This window comes from Parastagonospora nodorum (genome assembly GCF_000146915.1).
Source record: "Parastagonospora nodorum SN15 chromosome Unknown scaffold_19, whole genome shotgun sequence".
Lineage (NCBI taxonomy): Eukaryota > Fungi > Ascomycota > Dothideomycetes > Pleosporales > Phaeosphaeriaceae > Parastagonospora > Parastagonospora nodorum.
Genome location: NW_001884567.1, coordinates 230,787 through 246,143, shown reverse-complemented (window position 1 = coordinate 246,143; position 15,357 = coordinate 230,787). Strand labels below are relative to the sequence as shown.

Sequence of the window (15,357 nt, the reverse complement as noted above, 5' to 3'; positions counted from 1 at the left end):
CTGTTTCGTCCGTGACACTGCCCCTGCGTTCTCACCTTTCGATCATGACAACTTCTGGACGCACTGCATCGGTTACGAGGGTTGGCGATGGGAGCTTGTAGGCGGTGGTCTTTACCTCTTTGACCGTCTCTACCAGTGAAGTCCGCAGCAGGCGCGAAACCAAGATAGTCAAGGTCGTCCGCCACCCATACGGTAAGAGGGTCTTATATCTGCAATTTGTGGCTCAAGCTAACGTGAAGTAGATGCTGTTGAGATTCAATTCACCAAGCCCAGCATGAGGTACAAGCCAGGACAATGGCTTTTCCTGAACTGCCCGGAAGTCAGCTACCACCAGTGGCATCCATTTACGATCACTTCCTGCCCCAACGATCCCTACATCTCTGTCCACGTCCGTCAGGTCGGTGACTTCACTCGCGCTCTTGCTGATGCCCTTGGTGCCGGTCAATCGCAATCCAAGCTCTATGACGAGCTCGACCCCATGGGCATGTACGAGATCGCGCTTCAGCACGGCCAAAAGATGCCTAGCCTCAAGATTGACGGACCCTACGGAGCCCCCGCAGAAGACGTTTTCGAGAACGAAGTCGCCGTGCTCATCGGTACCGGTATCGGTGTGACACCCTGGGCGTCTATCCTCAAGTCCATCTACCACCTCCGCCTCAGCCCCAACCCGCCCAAGCGTCTCCGCCGTGTCGAATTCATCTGGGTCTGCAAAGATACTTCTTCCTTTGAGTGGTTCCAAACGCTGCTCTCCTCCCTCGAAGCGCAATCCCTGGGCGGCGCCGACGGCGACCAGTTCCTACGCATCCACACCTACCTCACACAGAAGATGGACGCGAACACCGCACAGAACATTGTTCTCAACTCCGTCGGCACTGACAAGGATCCTTTGACCGAACTCAAGTCGCGGACAAACTTTGGTCGTCCCGACTTCCAGCGCTTGCTGAGCGGCATGCGCGATGGCATTCTGGACCGCACCTACATGAACGGTCTCGAGAGCACGCTCAGGACGGAAGTCGGAGTGTACTTCTGCGGACCCAACGTCGCAGCGCGGGATATCAAGAAGGCGTGTAAGATGGCCACGTGCCAGGAGGTTAACTTCAAGTTCTGGAAGGAGCATTTCTAAATGATTGTGTTGTTAGAGATTGGATATGAATATGTGGAGTTGTGTATTGTTAGCCAGGGCGAACTTCAAGAGTCTGAAATCTGTACAAGTTCAGTCGGACATATTTTCCAATTTTTTGTTGCATAGCACTATATGATTGTGTATACTCATTTCTCGCAAGCATCGCAAGCATCACGCAATGAATCAAGAATGTACATCAAATCTTACGAGCATAATCGCCCGTCTTTCGCATAACCCATGTTCAGCGTGTTCTCGCCCTCTCGACTTACAAACCCCCCTCCACACCGCTCCCAGATTTGTCACCAGTCCTCACATGACACCGCCAGACCCATTCTTCCACTCTTCCCTAACACCCCCAAGCCCGCGCGCCAAGTCCTCCCGCCTCACCGCGGATCGCACTCAACCGAGCGCACGCATGAAACAAGGCCAACCTCTCCCACCCATGCGGCCTTGTGGCCTGAGGAACCTGCCCATCATCGCGAGACCTTTTCAAACGGATGATTGCTCAGGCCATGGCTTCGGATGGGCGGCTAGCTTGTGTATGTTGTCGTTGCGCATGTAAATGTGGTAATGTTGGTGGCGGGAGCTTTTTTATGGGGTACCGCGCGCTTCGCGAAAAAAGTGTAATGCTATTTTATTCTCGGCAGCGCTGCGGGGCGGAAAGTTTATGCTATGGGCATGTTACTTTTGAGTTTATGCGGTATGAGGGGAAGGAAACTGTGCCGTAGACTAAGGTTGCAAGATGTGTGGGTTGGGGAAGATTGAACGGTGAGGAACGGCTCGTGTGATGTGCATGTGGCACAGCGAGATGGATAGGCTGAGATAGGTTGGATGTGGGTGTGAGGCGCAGACAAGAAGGTTTTGAACCTGGCGCTTGGGATTGGAGAGTTGGGGGGCGAAGTAGTCACGATATGAACAGACGGCACAGTGAGTTCAGCATAATGTAGTGATTCTGCAGCGGGGAAGCTATGTTCATTTGGTCTTTGCAATGCTAACGACATTCCTCAGAGTGCCGAAGGGCAGCACGTCTGCTATTCTCTTCTTTGAGGCGAACAGCATGACCAGCCTATCCAGACCACAGCCCCATCCACCTGTAGGTGGCATGCCCCACTCCAGAGCCTCGAGATAACTCTCGTCCATCGCTCCTTCACCATCAACATGAAAGTCTAGCTGCTGCATGAACTTGCGACGTTGTTCGAAAGGCGAGTTCTCCTCCTCATATGCGTTCACATATTCACGGCTGTTGATGAAGAGTTCAACGCGCGAGGCGACACGCTGCGAGGTAGCGGGATCGAGGTAGGACTTCGAGAGGGGTGAAAGAGCTTCAGGGTGGTGGGTAATGAAGGTCGGCTTGACGCAGAGCGGCTCGATATACTGCTCGGCGAGTACGTCAAGGAGTCTGGGCAGTGTAGGATTTGGCGGGACTGAAATGTCAAGGTCTTTGAACATGTCGAGGATCTCGTTCGATGCGTGCGGTGACAAAAGGTCTGGCAGCTTCCGGCCGCTCTCTTTCTCAATTGTTGGGATGAAGGGCAATTGCGCGAATGGGCCAGAGAAGTCAACCTCTGGCGCTGCAAGTGTAGGGAAGTATGTGGACCTCAGCGACTCAACGGCAGTATGCAGGCCATGTATCAGCTGTTCCGTCCTCGCAATCACATCTGGTAGTGTTGCTCCAACCTCATAGAACTCGCAGGTTGAGAACTCTGGGTTGTGCGTATTATCCACACCCTCGTTCCGGAATGCGCGGCCGATCTCGAAAATTTTGTCCTGCCCACCTATAATCATACGCTTCAGGTTCAGCTCGGGTGCTATCCTGAGCCTTACTGATGTATTCGACAGCTCGTTCGCGATTGTCTCGAACGGCCGCGCAATCGCTCCCCCAGCGTTGACATCGAACGTCGGTGTCTCCACCTCCAGAAATCCACTGGATATGAAATATGTGCGTATGTAGTCGTAGACGAGTGCTCGGAGGCGAAGCACGTCGCCTGGTTCGTCGCTCGTGAGGGCGTGTATATGCGGCCGTCGAGCAAGCGTCTCTGCATTGTCGACTGTGTCGGGAATGTGGTGTAGGCACGGCGCGAGGATTTGGGGTACATCAAGGGCGACAACTGACAATTGGCCTTTTGAGGTCCGCGTGGGATTCCCATGGACAGCTGGGGTTATCAGAGATGCAATCGTGAATTAAATTGTGATACTTACATATCCAGTCGCCTAGTCTCGTCGTTTTCTTGAAGCTCTTGTAGCTATCTTCAGTGCCGTCCTGTGGCGTGAGCTTCTTCAGCTCAACCATGATTTGTAGCCGTTGCGTGTCGCGCTCGATGTCCAGGAATACTAGCTTGGAGCTGAGTATTCTCACTGATCGAACCCTTCCTGAAGCTGTCAGAGCCAAGTCGTTGAAAATGCGGCTGGGACATACCCATCACAGACACGAGCTCTGGCTTCGTCTCTTGTATGCCCTCGTATCTCGCATTGAAGTCGCGAATCGAGAGACTCTCAACATCAGGTGAGCGATGAAGCCGTGGGTGGTAGTCATCGAGAGGTTTCGCCCTCTTCAGTTGCTCCAACCGCTTCTGCTTCTCAACATCGTGCGGTCCAGTGTACTCGTCAGCAGCTATCGACTGGGCGAATCGTCGCTGGATGGACAGGTACACGCGGGCATGTTCTGGTCGTATTGAACGAGCGGATTGATGGAGGTACGGTCGGAGAAAGCTGAGCGCTGGTCTGCTCATGGTGCCTTGAGCATGGTTAGCTTGAGATTGCGGCAAGACATTGCAATGCGATTGACAAGTTGTAGATATCAGATATGTGCAAAGGTTTTGAAATCAACCGCCAGAAGGCGTCATTCGCAACGGTTCTAATGTTATATTTGATCATCATGTGGGATGGGGAGGCTAGAATGGGCGACCTTGGAGCTTTGCATAGCTTAAATTGGTCGCCCGAAAGCAATTGAACGTAAAAGCAGCCACTTACCTATCTCAAGACCATCTCACCTCACCGTGGCTGTTGGTGATATCTCGCAGGTGAAAGTCCTCCGGTAGCACCTCGGGACGCACGGATGGCGCACGGTCAGGGCACGGTCGGCGCACAAGCCACCAGAGCTAAGCGAGATCACGTGCGGTGTTAGCGCGCCAAGCCCCTCGTGAGGATAAAAACCTCGCCAGCCCCGTCCCCTCCAACACTTCTCATACTTACCTTCTTGCGACCGCCGAGCTCAAGCTTTCGGCCGGTCATTCAGGATCTGCTGCATTGCACAGCGCGGACAGGCAAGTTGTTTTTGTACTGTCATTCATCTTCCAGCTAACATTTTCATAGGTCTTGGATTGAATCTCCTTCGGGGGCTTCAGCGGGGCAATTTTTGCTGGACTGCCATTTTGGCCACTTTTTCATCGATCGCTCTGCCCATGGCACTGCATTGAGGAAGAAGTTTCATCACACCTGATCATGTCTATATCTCGGTTCACCTTGGATCTTGCTCCCAGACGCCCTGAATCTTGGCTCGACGCCCGCAAGAACGGAGGTGCGAGAAGTGGTCGAAGGGACGGTTTTGTGCTCGCGGCGTACCTTTACAAGCCCAGGCGTTTGTACAAGTTGGCTTCACTACATCAATCATCTGTAGCTCTTGATGGCTGTTTCGTGCTGTCATCGGACTCGTAGAACACGTGCAGCGGTGTATAGGCATGTACGTATATTCATAGCTTATGTCCATCTGCACTCTTCGCGTATCGTCCGCTTTGCGCTTTACGCTGTCTACCCTCAATAAATCTAACAGGCACATCAACCTCCACATCCCTCAACCAATCCCCCATACCCTTCGCAAACGAGTCCAGCCTACTGCTCCCACTCACGCCGCGACCCAGCACGCCATACACAACGAAATGCACGGCCATGATATGCGGAAACTCGACTCGCTCAACGAAGAACTTGTCATCCCAGCTTTCTCCAAACATCTCTTGAAGTTTGGGCTTGGTGATGTAGGTGCGGAGCCAGTCCCAGCATTCCGCATAGAGTGGAGAGGTTTCTGGGTAGGACGATGGCAAAGAGGTGGGGACGAAGAAGCCGATATTCGCGTTTCCGCCTTTGTCACCGGATCGGGCGAGGACGACGTCGCCCAGTCGTGCGCGTGTAGTTGGTCCAAAAGCCGCCAGATCTATGGGATTCGACGTTTCGTAGCTTTCTCTTTTCGCAAGATTTTCGAAGCGCGGTGGCGGTGTGGTTTTGATTTGCTCAGTACCTCTTGTTGTGAGCATGTTGATTGACGTGTTCAATTTCTCTTGCGGCCAAATGGCGGGATAGTACGAGATGTATAGTTTTGGTAGAGCAGTTCGATGGTCGCTCGTACTGTGGAAGCCGGAGTAATGCTGCATTGCGAATTCGCCGAGTAGACTCGCTAATCCTAGATTGACATTCGGATCGCTGGCTTCTGCGAAGATTCTACAGTATGTGGTACTCCGTAGCTGACTCCTAGGGTTTGCTTCAGGCACGCCGATGCGCTGAAATTCGAGGATGTCAAATTTTTCAAGGAGACCGAGACGCTTCAGTCCGAATCTGATCATGCGCTCCCAGAGCTCGAACTTCTCCGATGTGCCGTAGCCAGTGGCGTTGACGACGATTTCGGATTGGTAGCCTGCGCGGTAGAAGATGGCGAGTTTGGTTGTTGGGGGTGGTGGAGCGCCTTTGATACCCCATATGCGGATACTTGATGGTAGTGAGCGTGTATCTAAGTATAGGGCAGTACTGAAGATGATCGTACCGATTCTTTGACACTTCCTTTACTTGCGCGTTATCCAATATTGCCTTAACATCGCTATTGAGATATATGTTTCCCTGCAACTCGTACAAGAACTGGCACTTGACCGTATCTTCAGTCACAAAACCATTCTTACCGTCATGTTTCGTAACCACGCATACTCCGTCCCTTTCAACTTCAGCAATGCCGAATGATATGTCATAAAGATCATCTAGTGGGTACTCGTAGAAACCAGCAAAGTTAGAGCCTGTCACGTACCCACTGCATTCGATCAAATGTCCCGCAATTAGAGCTTGGGCTAGTTCGTCGTAGTCAGTGTCTTTCCATGAGTGCCAGTGCCATGCTGTACCGATGACCTACACCCAGGATTGGTATAAATCAATTATAAGTCAACTAGATGACTTACCGGGCTGGCGTCGGCAACTCTGCCAGCAATGATAATGTCCGCGCCTTCTTCAAGCCCCCTGACGATTTCTCGAGCTCCCAAATACGCATTGGCGCTAACAATAGGCTTGTCGGTTTTCTCGAGCAGATCAAGGCCGTGATCTGCGATTGTGACTTCATTGTTGTCCGAGTCAAGATGCGGTGGTAGACCTCTTTCGCGAATGTCTTTCATCTCCTCGATCAAGTTGTCGCCGAGCACAAACGCGACTTTGAGGTCGTATCCTTTGCTCTTTACCTAAACTTGAATATCAGCATGTTTCACAGGCTTGGTCTGCATGACAGAGCTCAAACTTGACAAAGGTCATGTGCGATAGTAAAACGGACTCACCAGCTCCTGCACCTTCTCCGCCAACCCCCTCGGATTATGTGCCCCACCATTAATCACAACTTTGATGCGTTTCTCATTTAAAAGATCGATAGTCTGCTCGATACCATTCCAAGCCGTCTGCTCCCAGCCAGGATGCTTGCCTTCTGCATGCGCCTGAGCATTTTCTGCAATGTTGACTTCGGCCAGATAGTCGCCGGTGATGAAGTCCACGTCGCCAAGTGAGGCTTGGAGGTGCATGTGGTAGCCGGGATCAGCTGTACCGTGTTAGACTGCGAGTGAGTAAGGGTGTGTTGTGGTGGAATGAGACCTTTGTAGCCGGAGCAGTTTGCGATTCGGACGGGGCGGGTACCACGCTGTTGTGTCCATCTTGTGGCGTAGTTTGTATTAACCATTTCGAAGTATGATTATCTTGAAATGAAACCGCAGGTTCATATAAGAAGCGCTCAAGAGCGCTGATCAGTTGTGGTACAATATCGTGACTGGGTCGATAGATGTGACTAAACGTGAAGTACAAATACCTGCCAAATCGTTCTTCTTTCCGACTCAAGTAATGTCGTGTCACGATTCATACCCAAGGTCCGGAAAAGGTGTAACGACATACCATGGCTCTCTAGTCCTCCAGCCTACGAGTGCGGGGGCTACTCGTTCCGTGATTGGTCGGAACGGGAATGGTGGGAAGTCGACTACCTCGACTCGACCGAGGAGGCCGGGTGATAACCATTTTCACATGAGATTCGCGCCAGACCGAGTGAGTACTGGAAGTCTATATCCACGATGGATTGGGAACCGTGACTATGGGTAACATAAAATGTCAGAAGTTGCAACTCCTCATCCCTAGAAAGACGAATACATATACCTAAGTAACAATTTATAATTGTCACGGACACTGCGGTAATATAGATATGGCGAGCAGTACCAAAGAAAATGATGTTCCCTACTCAATTCCACGAGAAACACAAAAGATCTTTGAGGAGGGCATACTGCAAAACCCACTCATCGCATCAACACTACCGAAGGAGATCGAGGAATGTTCGAAGCGCATCCGCTTTGAAGGCACCGACAGGCCCAGTATACCCATCAATTGGCGATTTGCTGAGAGCGTCTCCGCACTTAAAGGATTAGAGGCAGCAATGGTAAACGTACTGTTGAAGCAGAAATATGGCGTCGAGCCACAAGAAGCCGTTATCAATACGTGAGTCGACAACTTACAAACCTGCATGCGGCTATTTCTAATTGCTCTGATAAGCGACCACGCCCAACTATTCTTCATGTCCGTCCTGCTAAACACCATCGACCCAGAAGGCGAAGCAATCAACGTTGCCTCGGTCTCCACAGCAGAAGGCAAAGCAGCATACCAGAAATACTTCAAGAACTACGATCTGCACGATGCTTCCAGCAACGTGTACCGTACCGCAGCAACAAACATCTACCGCTGCAAAGACGGCAAATACTTCCACCTGCACGGCTCAATGAACCCCGAACCGACACAAGACAGCATCGGCGTCCCACACCACAAATCCGCCTCCACCCCAAAAGAAGCCTACGCCCCGTACGAAGACAAACTATCCAAAATCGACTCGCAAGACATGCAAACCCTCGCGTCCGACACATACAAACAAGCCGGCACAATCTGCTTCTCAGCTGAAGAATTCAAGGAAACCGCGCACGCCAAAGCCAACGCGCATGTAGGTCTCTACGCCATCCACCCGGTCAAAAACACCGCCCAACCAGCTTGTTGGTGGCCCGGCATCCCAAAAACAACCCCCCTCCGCCCCCTCGCCGGCCTCAAAGTCGTGGACATAACCCGCGTCATCGCCGCGCCCGCCCTCACGCGCGGTCTCGCTGAACTCGGCGCGTCGGTAATGCGCGTCACGGCGCAGCACATCACGGACATGTCGGCGCTACACGTGGATCTGAACTGGGGGAAGTGGAACACGCATCTGGATTTCCGCTCCCCCTCTGACCTTGCGAAACTGCGAGCGTTGATTCTTGACGCCGACGTCGTGGTGTCTGGATACCGCCCGTGCGTGCTAGATAAATACGGGCTCGGGCTGGACGACTTGCTTGAGCTGACGAAGGACCGGGAGCGTGGGTTGATTGTGGTGAGGGAGAACTGTTATGGGTGGAATGGGGACTGGCAAGGAAGATCGGGCTGGCAGCAGATCAGCGATGCGTGTTGTGGGGTGAGTTGGGAGTTTGGAAGGGGGATGGGGGTGGATGAGCCGGTCACACCTGTATTTCCGAACAGTGATTTTTGCACAGGGGTTAGCGGAGTTATTGGGGTGCTGAATGCGATTATCAGAAGGGGAAAGGAGGGCGGGTCGTGGAATGTTGATGTAAGTGGTCTTCTTCTTCTTCTTCTTCTTCTTCTTCTTCTTCTTCTTCTTCTTCTTCTTGCTAGGAAGGAGAGGATTTTGCCTTGCTAATTGTGAGACAGGTTGCGCTGAACTATTACTCCCAGTGGCTGGTCAATAGCGTCGGGACGTATCCTGAGGCCGTCTGGCAGGATGTTTGGACGCGCCAACGGACGGCAGGTGTTTCGCCATTATCATAATATGCAGTACACGCTGCCGCGGTACTTGCAGATGATGCGGGCGAACGCGAGTGATGTTCTCTTCAAGCCGGAGTTCTTCGAAGTCAGGCATTCCGGTGCCATTGGGAAAGACGTAAAGACTGTCAAGCCCATCGTACAGTATCCTGACGGCAAGGTGGAGTTGAAGTTCAATGTGGGCACAAGAGGTAATGGAGTGGATCAACCGCGGTGGCCGGAGGATTTGATGACTGAGGTAGTTGCATGAAGTGAGTCAGCCATTCTGACATCTACGCTGATGCAACTCAGTATTTTCGTTGTTTCCGTGAGATAACGTTATGACGACGCGCTAGTTTCGAGTGACTCAGACCATCGTATTTCGCATCGAAGACTTGCTTTAAGACTTGAACATAGGCATCTGCGATTCTGCGATCTCCGAGTCAACATAAGACGAATCGAAAATCACAGCACATTGTAAATGCTTACATGTAGTCCGAAGTGACTGGCCAAAATCAACTCTAATACGGCTTGGTCAACTGCGTCACACCCACCACCATGCTCCCACCCTCAATCCCAACCCCGCGCCTCACTCTCCTCCGCCTAACAGACACAACGCCCGGCTCCCAGCACATCCGCCTCTACCACGAAAACTGGTCCGACCCGGACGCCACAGCCTGGAGCATGCTTGGCGCCACCTCCAGCCTCTCCGAAAGCCGAGACCGCCTAATCAACTCCCTAGCCACGACGGATATCTACTTCTACTCTATCTTCGTGAATCAAGATGGTAGTGACTCGGATGACCTCGGCGAACACATCGGCAGTGTCAGTCTGCGGCGCCCAACGCCTGCGTTCACACTGCCGGTGCCAGGGGACGTAGTTGAGAGCGGAAAAGAGGTCGATGTGAGAATGCTGGGGTACGCGCTGTTTAAGAAAGGCTGGGGGAAAGGGTATGCGACGGAAGCTGGTAGGGCGCTGCTGGACGCATATGCGGCATGCGTCGCGGAGGAAAAGGCGCTGGGAAAGAAATTATTCTGGGTCGAAGCTTGTGTGGACGAAGGGAATCCGGGAAGTCAAGCGGTGGTGAGGAAACTGGGATTCAGAGAGTGTGGGTGGAATGAGGTGCCGAGGTTTTGGTTGAATGGGGAGTGGAGGACGGGGTGTTGGGCGTATGGGATGGAAGTATAATGATGATAAAAATTGCGAGTGCTTGATTGAATGAATGAATGGAACTTGTCAACGCTTGGGTATATGCTTATGCTCTTCTTGCTTCGAATCAACGTCGACCATGTTTATTCCAGAATCCGACTCTCCCCGTTGGACATGTCCTGAAATCGGACGTCTTCAAATACGTCTCCGTGTCCGTTCATGTGCGTGTCTTCGCCATCCTTGCTCAATTCGGCTCTTGCTTCATTCAATGCTTCTTCGAGTGTCCAAGCTTTGCGCCGTAGCCACCAGGATATGAAGCCGCCGCCCTTCTTCACCTCATCGTGTGTTGCGACCCAGTATTTCGCCTTGAGTATGCGTTGCGCGAGGAGGCCGTTCTTTGCGCCGAGGTTGAGCTGTTGCGCTGAGCCTATCGCGACGTCATGCAGCCCGTGTAAGAAGGCGAGTGTGTGGAGCGGAGGATCGGCGGTCGCGATGGGTGTGAGTGCGGTATGTGGTATGCCGTGGGGGGTGTAGATGACGCATTCGGCGGCTTCAGAGTTGGTGCTCGACAGGTCTTCTGCGCCGTCGCCGTAGATGGACAGAGAAGAGCGCTTCTTTGGTGTCGCGTTGGACAGGAATGGATGTGTTGCGAAGGTGATGAGGAGGGCCGAATGGTAGAAAAGGGCGTCTTTGGAGGCGGTCAGGCGCGATATGCTGAGCCATGACGGCAGCGGCGGAAGCGAGTAGTCGTGCCAATCCGCGTCGTCCTTGAACGTGGGGGTGGTGATGACGGTCCTGAAATGATTCCACCCGGATATGAGGTTCGCTGCCTGCTCCGTCGCAAACACAGGCACATCCCTATGCACCTCGAGCAGCGTGTCCTTGTGGCAGTGATCCGTGAACTCATGGCTGACAGCGACCGCATCAACAAATGTCTCGAGATCTGCCGACGCCGCGACATTGCTCCTCCTTGCCTTCCCCAAGCGTATGCCGCCAGCGAGTATCTCCACCTGCCGCGCCAGTTCATCCACTTCCGCGACGCTCTGCACCGCGCTCTCTATCGCATGGAACTGCTGCGAGAACCATTTCGCCACATCCGACTGTCCACCGACAAACCACGGATCGATTAGGATATTAAAGTATATGCGACTCCCATGCTTGACCGCGTTCGCCGGGCGCGGCACCTGCAGCAGCCAGCTCGTGTCGGCGTTCAGGTGGTGCAGTATGGGCCGGCGTGTCGCAAGCGCTTTGACGACGGCATCGCGGATTTCGAGGTGCAACTGTGCTGAGGGCGCGTCCATCGTAGGCCCGGTTCTGTGGTACTTCACGGAGGCATGGCGTGTTTGCGTCTTGAGGTGGACGTAACGAGTGGTGAAGGTGCGTGTGGCGCTAGTGGAGGCTGGGGAAACCGCGTCATGACACATGATCAGAGCCCCATCTGAACCATGTACAGCACGACTTCTACACCCACACATCTAAAATTGATATTCAGACTAGGCATCACCCCTACATACCCCCCCTACTAACCTCAACTCTAAAAGCACTGAAACGAACTCGCAACCTTGTCAAACCCCACGTCCACAAGATGCACCGGCCCAGGCCCAAGGATATTCGAATTGTTCTTCTCAATGTACACGGAATTGCCAGTGCAGTTGTTGTTCCTGCCATATCTCATCAGTTTGCCCAACATGATATCTGTTGACTCACTCATAAAGCTGACACCCATTCGCCAACCCGCCTTCCACGAACGCCCAACTCGCCTGATTGTCAAAGTTATCGATAGCCAGATCGTGACATGTCCAGCGGTTCACGACCCATGACTTTTGGGCATTGCCGCCGTTTGTGTCGGGCGAGAGGGCGAAGAGCACGGATGCGTTGGCCGACGCGAAGAGGAGTGCGAGGGTGGATAGTGTGGATTTCATGGCGACGGTGGTGTGTCGAAGAATACCGTATTGTGCAAAGTCTAGAGCAAGGTGATTAAATAGCTGGTGATAGGAGACGAAGTCGCCTAGTGTTACTATATTTGAAACCTTGTTTGGTAGATAGTTTGGCAGGGTTGGGAGGAATAGCTTATGAGCGAGTACAGTGGGTGTAACATGGACTATTGGGTGGTGACATGTCTTGGCCAATGGAGGTGTTAGTTGCGGCTGACGGCTGGGAAATGTTGTGATGTCAGCTCGTACATGACGCAGGACTGGCACGCCTGAAGTGAGTACGGGTGGCTCGTGATGGCCGGTCTTATAAGCATAGCATCTGTCTCACAAGCATATTGCTGACTGTACTCATGGTAACATCGCCACTTTGAAATGTACGGGTATCCTATGAAAGCAAATCAAACGCAACTCACCACGGCCTATACAGCCACTGCGAAGGATGAAAGAAGACATCGAAATCCACGCCTCCAAACACACCGATAGCAGGAAACAGATCACACTCGCCCCTCAGACCCGTATTGCCCCCCTCGCTCCTCACATCGAGCTCCTCATTCCCATCCCATCCACCCTCTTTCTTTCCATTGCGCGTGAAGAAAACGTCAATGTCCATCAAGCGTCCCTGCTGCGTCTGCTCGTAACTCGGCGGATTCTTAGGCACAGAGTACGTGATGCCTATACCCACAATCTCTCCCGGCGCAAATGCAGTCGTGAAGTCCACGCCGCCCCAAGGATCGTTGACGTACTTCCGCCCATCGTCGCCGTGAACACCCAAGCTTGCGCGCTCCCAGCCCGGAAGACGAAAGGTTGGGTAGGGAGGTGCGACAAAGCCGACCGCGATGCCCGCATCTGCTTCTTCAAGCGACGAGCCTCCACGACCTATGCCGGTGACTTTGAGCTCGAAGTAGATGGTCTTGGGGCGTTGGGTGTTGAGCGGAGAGTCCCAGTACACAGAGTACATGGGTAGGTTCGTCATGATGCTCGAGTCTCTGCAGTTGGCGTGCGTGCGGCATCGCCAGTGTCCAGCTTCGGGTTGAGGGAGGAGGTCCCCGAGATATGAAGGTGCTTTGAGAAGGGCGAGTTGTCCATTTTGAATCGCGGCGTGAGTCGCTGGTGTCAGGTTCTGCGGCGGCCATAGAGGGTTTGTGTTTGTCCAGGCTAGTGCTCGGTCACCATCTTCTGCGCTGGCGTTTGCGGTTGGTGAAGTGTCATAACCAATACTTGGTGGAGGTGGTAGAAGCGCAGTGTCCGGTATCACTGTCCAGTCATGGTACGGTGGTGGGTCCCAGCTCGGAGGCGGCTGTTGGGGAAACTGCTGCGAAGGCGGGGGTCCTGGAGGAGGTGCATAGTCTGTCTTTGAAGAAGACTGATCGTGACTCGGTGGAGGTCCTGAAGGCGGCGCATACTCTGGTTTCGAGGAACTATATCCCGGTGGTGGTCCTGGAGGGCTCTGATACTTTTCTGTCGGCGGAGCATGATGCGGCTGTTGTTGTGGGTCATTGTAGTATTGATTGTTAGACTGGCCGTGTCCTTGGGAAGAGCTCGAAGAGGACTGTTCATCACCCTTGAGCTTGTCTTTGAATTTCTTGAACATGTTCACTAGCACGGATTATGATCTACTGTGAACTCGGTAGCTCTCGTCGGAGTGTGTCGCGCAGGGTACGAGCGGTGAAACTGTGAAAGCGCAACAAACTACAGTCGGTGTATGGTATCCTGCAGAGTGGGGAGGGGTCCTTTGATTTGAGGCGAAAGTAAGTAGTGTAGCAAGCGTTGTAACGGTCAGGTTGTGGCTGTGTACATTTCACAGCCTGGCCCGGAGTACGTCATAATTGTAGCGCCTTGGCACTCACATTGCTACACAACACATCTGAGGGTTCGAGTTCGACTTCATTGTATGTAGTAGCTGTTATAGACAATCGATTTGAATTCCAGAAGGTGTCAAGATCCTAAATATTTGGTATGAAATTTTACATGATACTACCCGGTCGCCTTCACTTGTCATGAGGCTACCGCTCCACATTGCCTGTCTTAAAGTGAAGGCAGGAAGGCCTCAAGTGAGAGACGCTCCTAGCGCTCTTTCTCCCATAGCAAGCCGTTAATTCATTCCTTTCGCCCGAGACAAACCCATGTTCCTTCCTTCTCCATACTGATTTATCAACCATATTCCTACTTCGCAACACCAGTCATGCCAGCTACAATGACCTCGAGCGAATCCCAGGACTTTGGCCAGCCTCTAGTCCTCGAAGACTATATGCCAGTAGCACAACCAGTCGCCCCGGACGCGCACGGCCTCTGTGCTATCTGCCACAAAGCCACAGAGTTACAGCGATGCGCCGGCTGCCACAACATACTCTACTGTTCCAAGAAATGCCAGGTGCTTGCCTAAGCACAGATACAGAGGTACTATCACTAACAATCTACAGAAAGCGGATAGAAAGGAGCATAAATCGCTATGTAGGGAGTTCACTACATCTGCGAAGATCAGACCCACCACAAACTCCCGACGTGCTCTTCTCCTCGCGCCTGAGTACCCGCGCGCTCGCTTCCACTGGGTCCTCCACGACAACGATGGCCGGCCCGATGTGCAGAGCTGCTACCCCGATACACAGCCAGGAGATATCAAGACCATCGGCTTCCACGACCGATACCTACCATACTGGCTCCAAATCTCCTATGACAGCAACCCCAAACAACGGCGAAATCTGGGTGCCAACTCAGTTGCCCAGCATGCAATCAACGGGAATGTGGTTGTTGTGGCTTATGATGCTGTTGAAGGTCTAAGTGCGCCGCCTCTGGATGTAGATACGAAGACTTTGAGAGCGGTTTTGGATTACCTATGGTTGAGGTCGTCGTACGATGGACCGATCTTCATCGAGCAGCCGCAGGAGAGGTACACAGTTGAGCAGTGGGAGGAAATCCAGGAAAAGGCCCAAATCAGAGGTCCGGCGGCTTGAGTGAGAGCTGTACAACAGAAAGCTCCAGGTGCACATTTGACGGGAGAGAATCCGATTCGAACATGGTTGGACTACAGCATGCTCGCTGATAGTATCTCTATTTGGGATAGACAATCTGCCGATCAGGCAATCCACATGCTCCATAGCTACATAG

The 15,357-nt window shown here is 52.8% G+C and overlaps 10 protein-coding genes across 10 annotated transcripts; 4 read left to right on the top strand and 6 right to left on the bottom strand.

The window, feature by feature from the left end:
* Positions 1-274: 274 nt before the first annotated feature.
* SNOG_11388 (hypothetical protein) lies at positions 275-1,123 on the top strand (the record flags this gene model as incomplete). Its single annotated transcript, XM_001801580.1, has 1 exon — positions 275-1,123. The coding sequence occupies one exon, from the start codon at positions 275-277 to the stop codon at positions 1,121-1,123; it is 849 nt and encodes a 282-aa protein (XP_001801632.1).
* Positions 1,124-2,095: 972 nt separating this feature from the next.
* SNOG_11387 (hypothetical protein) lies at positions 2,096-3,852 on the bottom strand (the record flags this gene model as incomplete). Its single annotated transcript, XM_001801579.1, has 3 exons — positions 2,096-3,171; positions 3,323-3,454; positions 3,540-3,852. 3 exons carry the CDS (start codon positions 3,850-3,852, stop codon positions 2,096-2,098), a joined length of 1,521 nt encoding a protein of 506 aa, XP_001801631.1.
* Positions 3,853-4,098: 246 nt separating this feature from the next.
* On the bottom strand, positions 4,099-4,354 carry SNOG_11386 (hypothetical protein; the record flags this gene model as incomplete). The annotated part of the gene is made up of 2 exons (XM_001801578.1): positions 4,099-4,221; positions 4,316-4,354. The coding sequence occupies 2 exons, from the start codon at positions 4,352-4,354 to the stop codon at positions 4,099-4,101; spliced, it is 162 nt and encodes a 53-aa protein (XP_001801630.1).
* A 458-nt stretch (positions 4,355-4,812) lies between these two features.
* On the bottom strand, positions 4,813-6,879 carry SNOG_11385 (hypothetical protein; the record flags this gene model as incomplete). The annotated part of the gene is made up of 5 exons (XM_001801577.1): positions 4,813-5,270; positions 5,463-5,818; positions 5,874-6,226; positions 6,277-6,549; positions 6,643-6,879. 5 exons carry the CDS (start codon positions 6,877-6,879, stop codon positions 4,813-4,815), a joined length of 1,677 nt encoding a protein of 558 aa, XP_001801629.1.
* Positions 6,880-7,544: 665 nt separating this feature from the next.
* SNOG_11384 (hypothetical protein) lies at positions 7,545-9,068 on the top strand (the record flags this gene model as incomplete). The annotated part of the gene is made up of 2 exons (XM_001801576.1): positions 7,545-7,834; positions 7,889-9,068. 2 exons carry the CDS (start codon positions 7,545-7,547, stop codon positions 9,066-9,068), a joined length of 1,470 nt encoding a protein of 489 aa, XP_001801628.1.
* Positions 8,673-9,298, bottom strand: SNOG_20120 (hypothetical protein; the record flags this gene model as incomplete). Its single annotated transcript, XM_001801575.1, has 2 exons — positions 8,673-9,039; positions 9,207-9,298. 2 exons carry the CDS (start codon positions 9,296-9,298, stop codon positions 8,673-8,675), a joined length of 459 nt encoding a protein of 152 aa, XP_001801627.1.
* Positions 9,299-9,727: 429 nt separating this feature from the next.
* Positions 9,728-10,357, top strand: SNOG_11383 (hypothetical protein; the record flags this gene model as incomplete). Its single annotated transcript, XM_001801574.1, has 1 exon — positions 9,728-10,357. The coding sequence occupies one exon, from the start codon at positions 9,728-9,730 to the stop codon at positions 10,355-10,357; it is 630 nt and encodes a 209-aa protein (XP_001801626.1).
* Positions 10,358-10,461: 104 nt separating this feature from the next.
* On the bottom strand, positions 10,462-11,742 carry SNOG_11382 (hypothetical protein; the record flags this gene model as incomplete). The annotated part of the gene is made up of 1 exon (XM_001801573.1): positions 10,462-11,742. One exon carries the CDS (start codon positions 11,740-11,742, stop codon positions 10,462-10,464), a length of 1,281 nt encoding a protein of 426 aa, XP_001801625.1.
* A 919-nt stretch (positions 11,743-12,661) lies between these two features.
* SNOG_11381 (hypothetical protein) lies at positions 12,662-13,843 on the bottom strand (the record flags this gene model as incomplete). Its single annotated transcript, XM_001801572.1, has 2 exons — positions 12,662-13,428; positions 13,813-13,843. The coding sequence occupies 2 exons, from the start codon at positions 13,841-13,843 to the stop codon at positions 12,662-12,664; spliced, it is 798 nt and encodes a 265-aa protein (XP_001801624.1).
* A 603-nt stretch (positions 13,844-14,446) lies between these two features.
* SNOG_11380 (hypothetical protein) lies at positions 14,447-15,203 on the top strand (the record flags this gene model as incomplete). Its single annotated transcript, XM_001801571.1, has 2 exons — positions 14,447-14,623; positions 14,673-15,203. 2 exons carry the CDS (start codon positions 14,447-14,449, stop codon positions 15,201-15,203), a joined length of 708 nt encoding a protein of 235 aa, XP_001801623.1.
* Between the last annotated feature and the right edge of the window lie 154 nt (positions 15,204-15,357).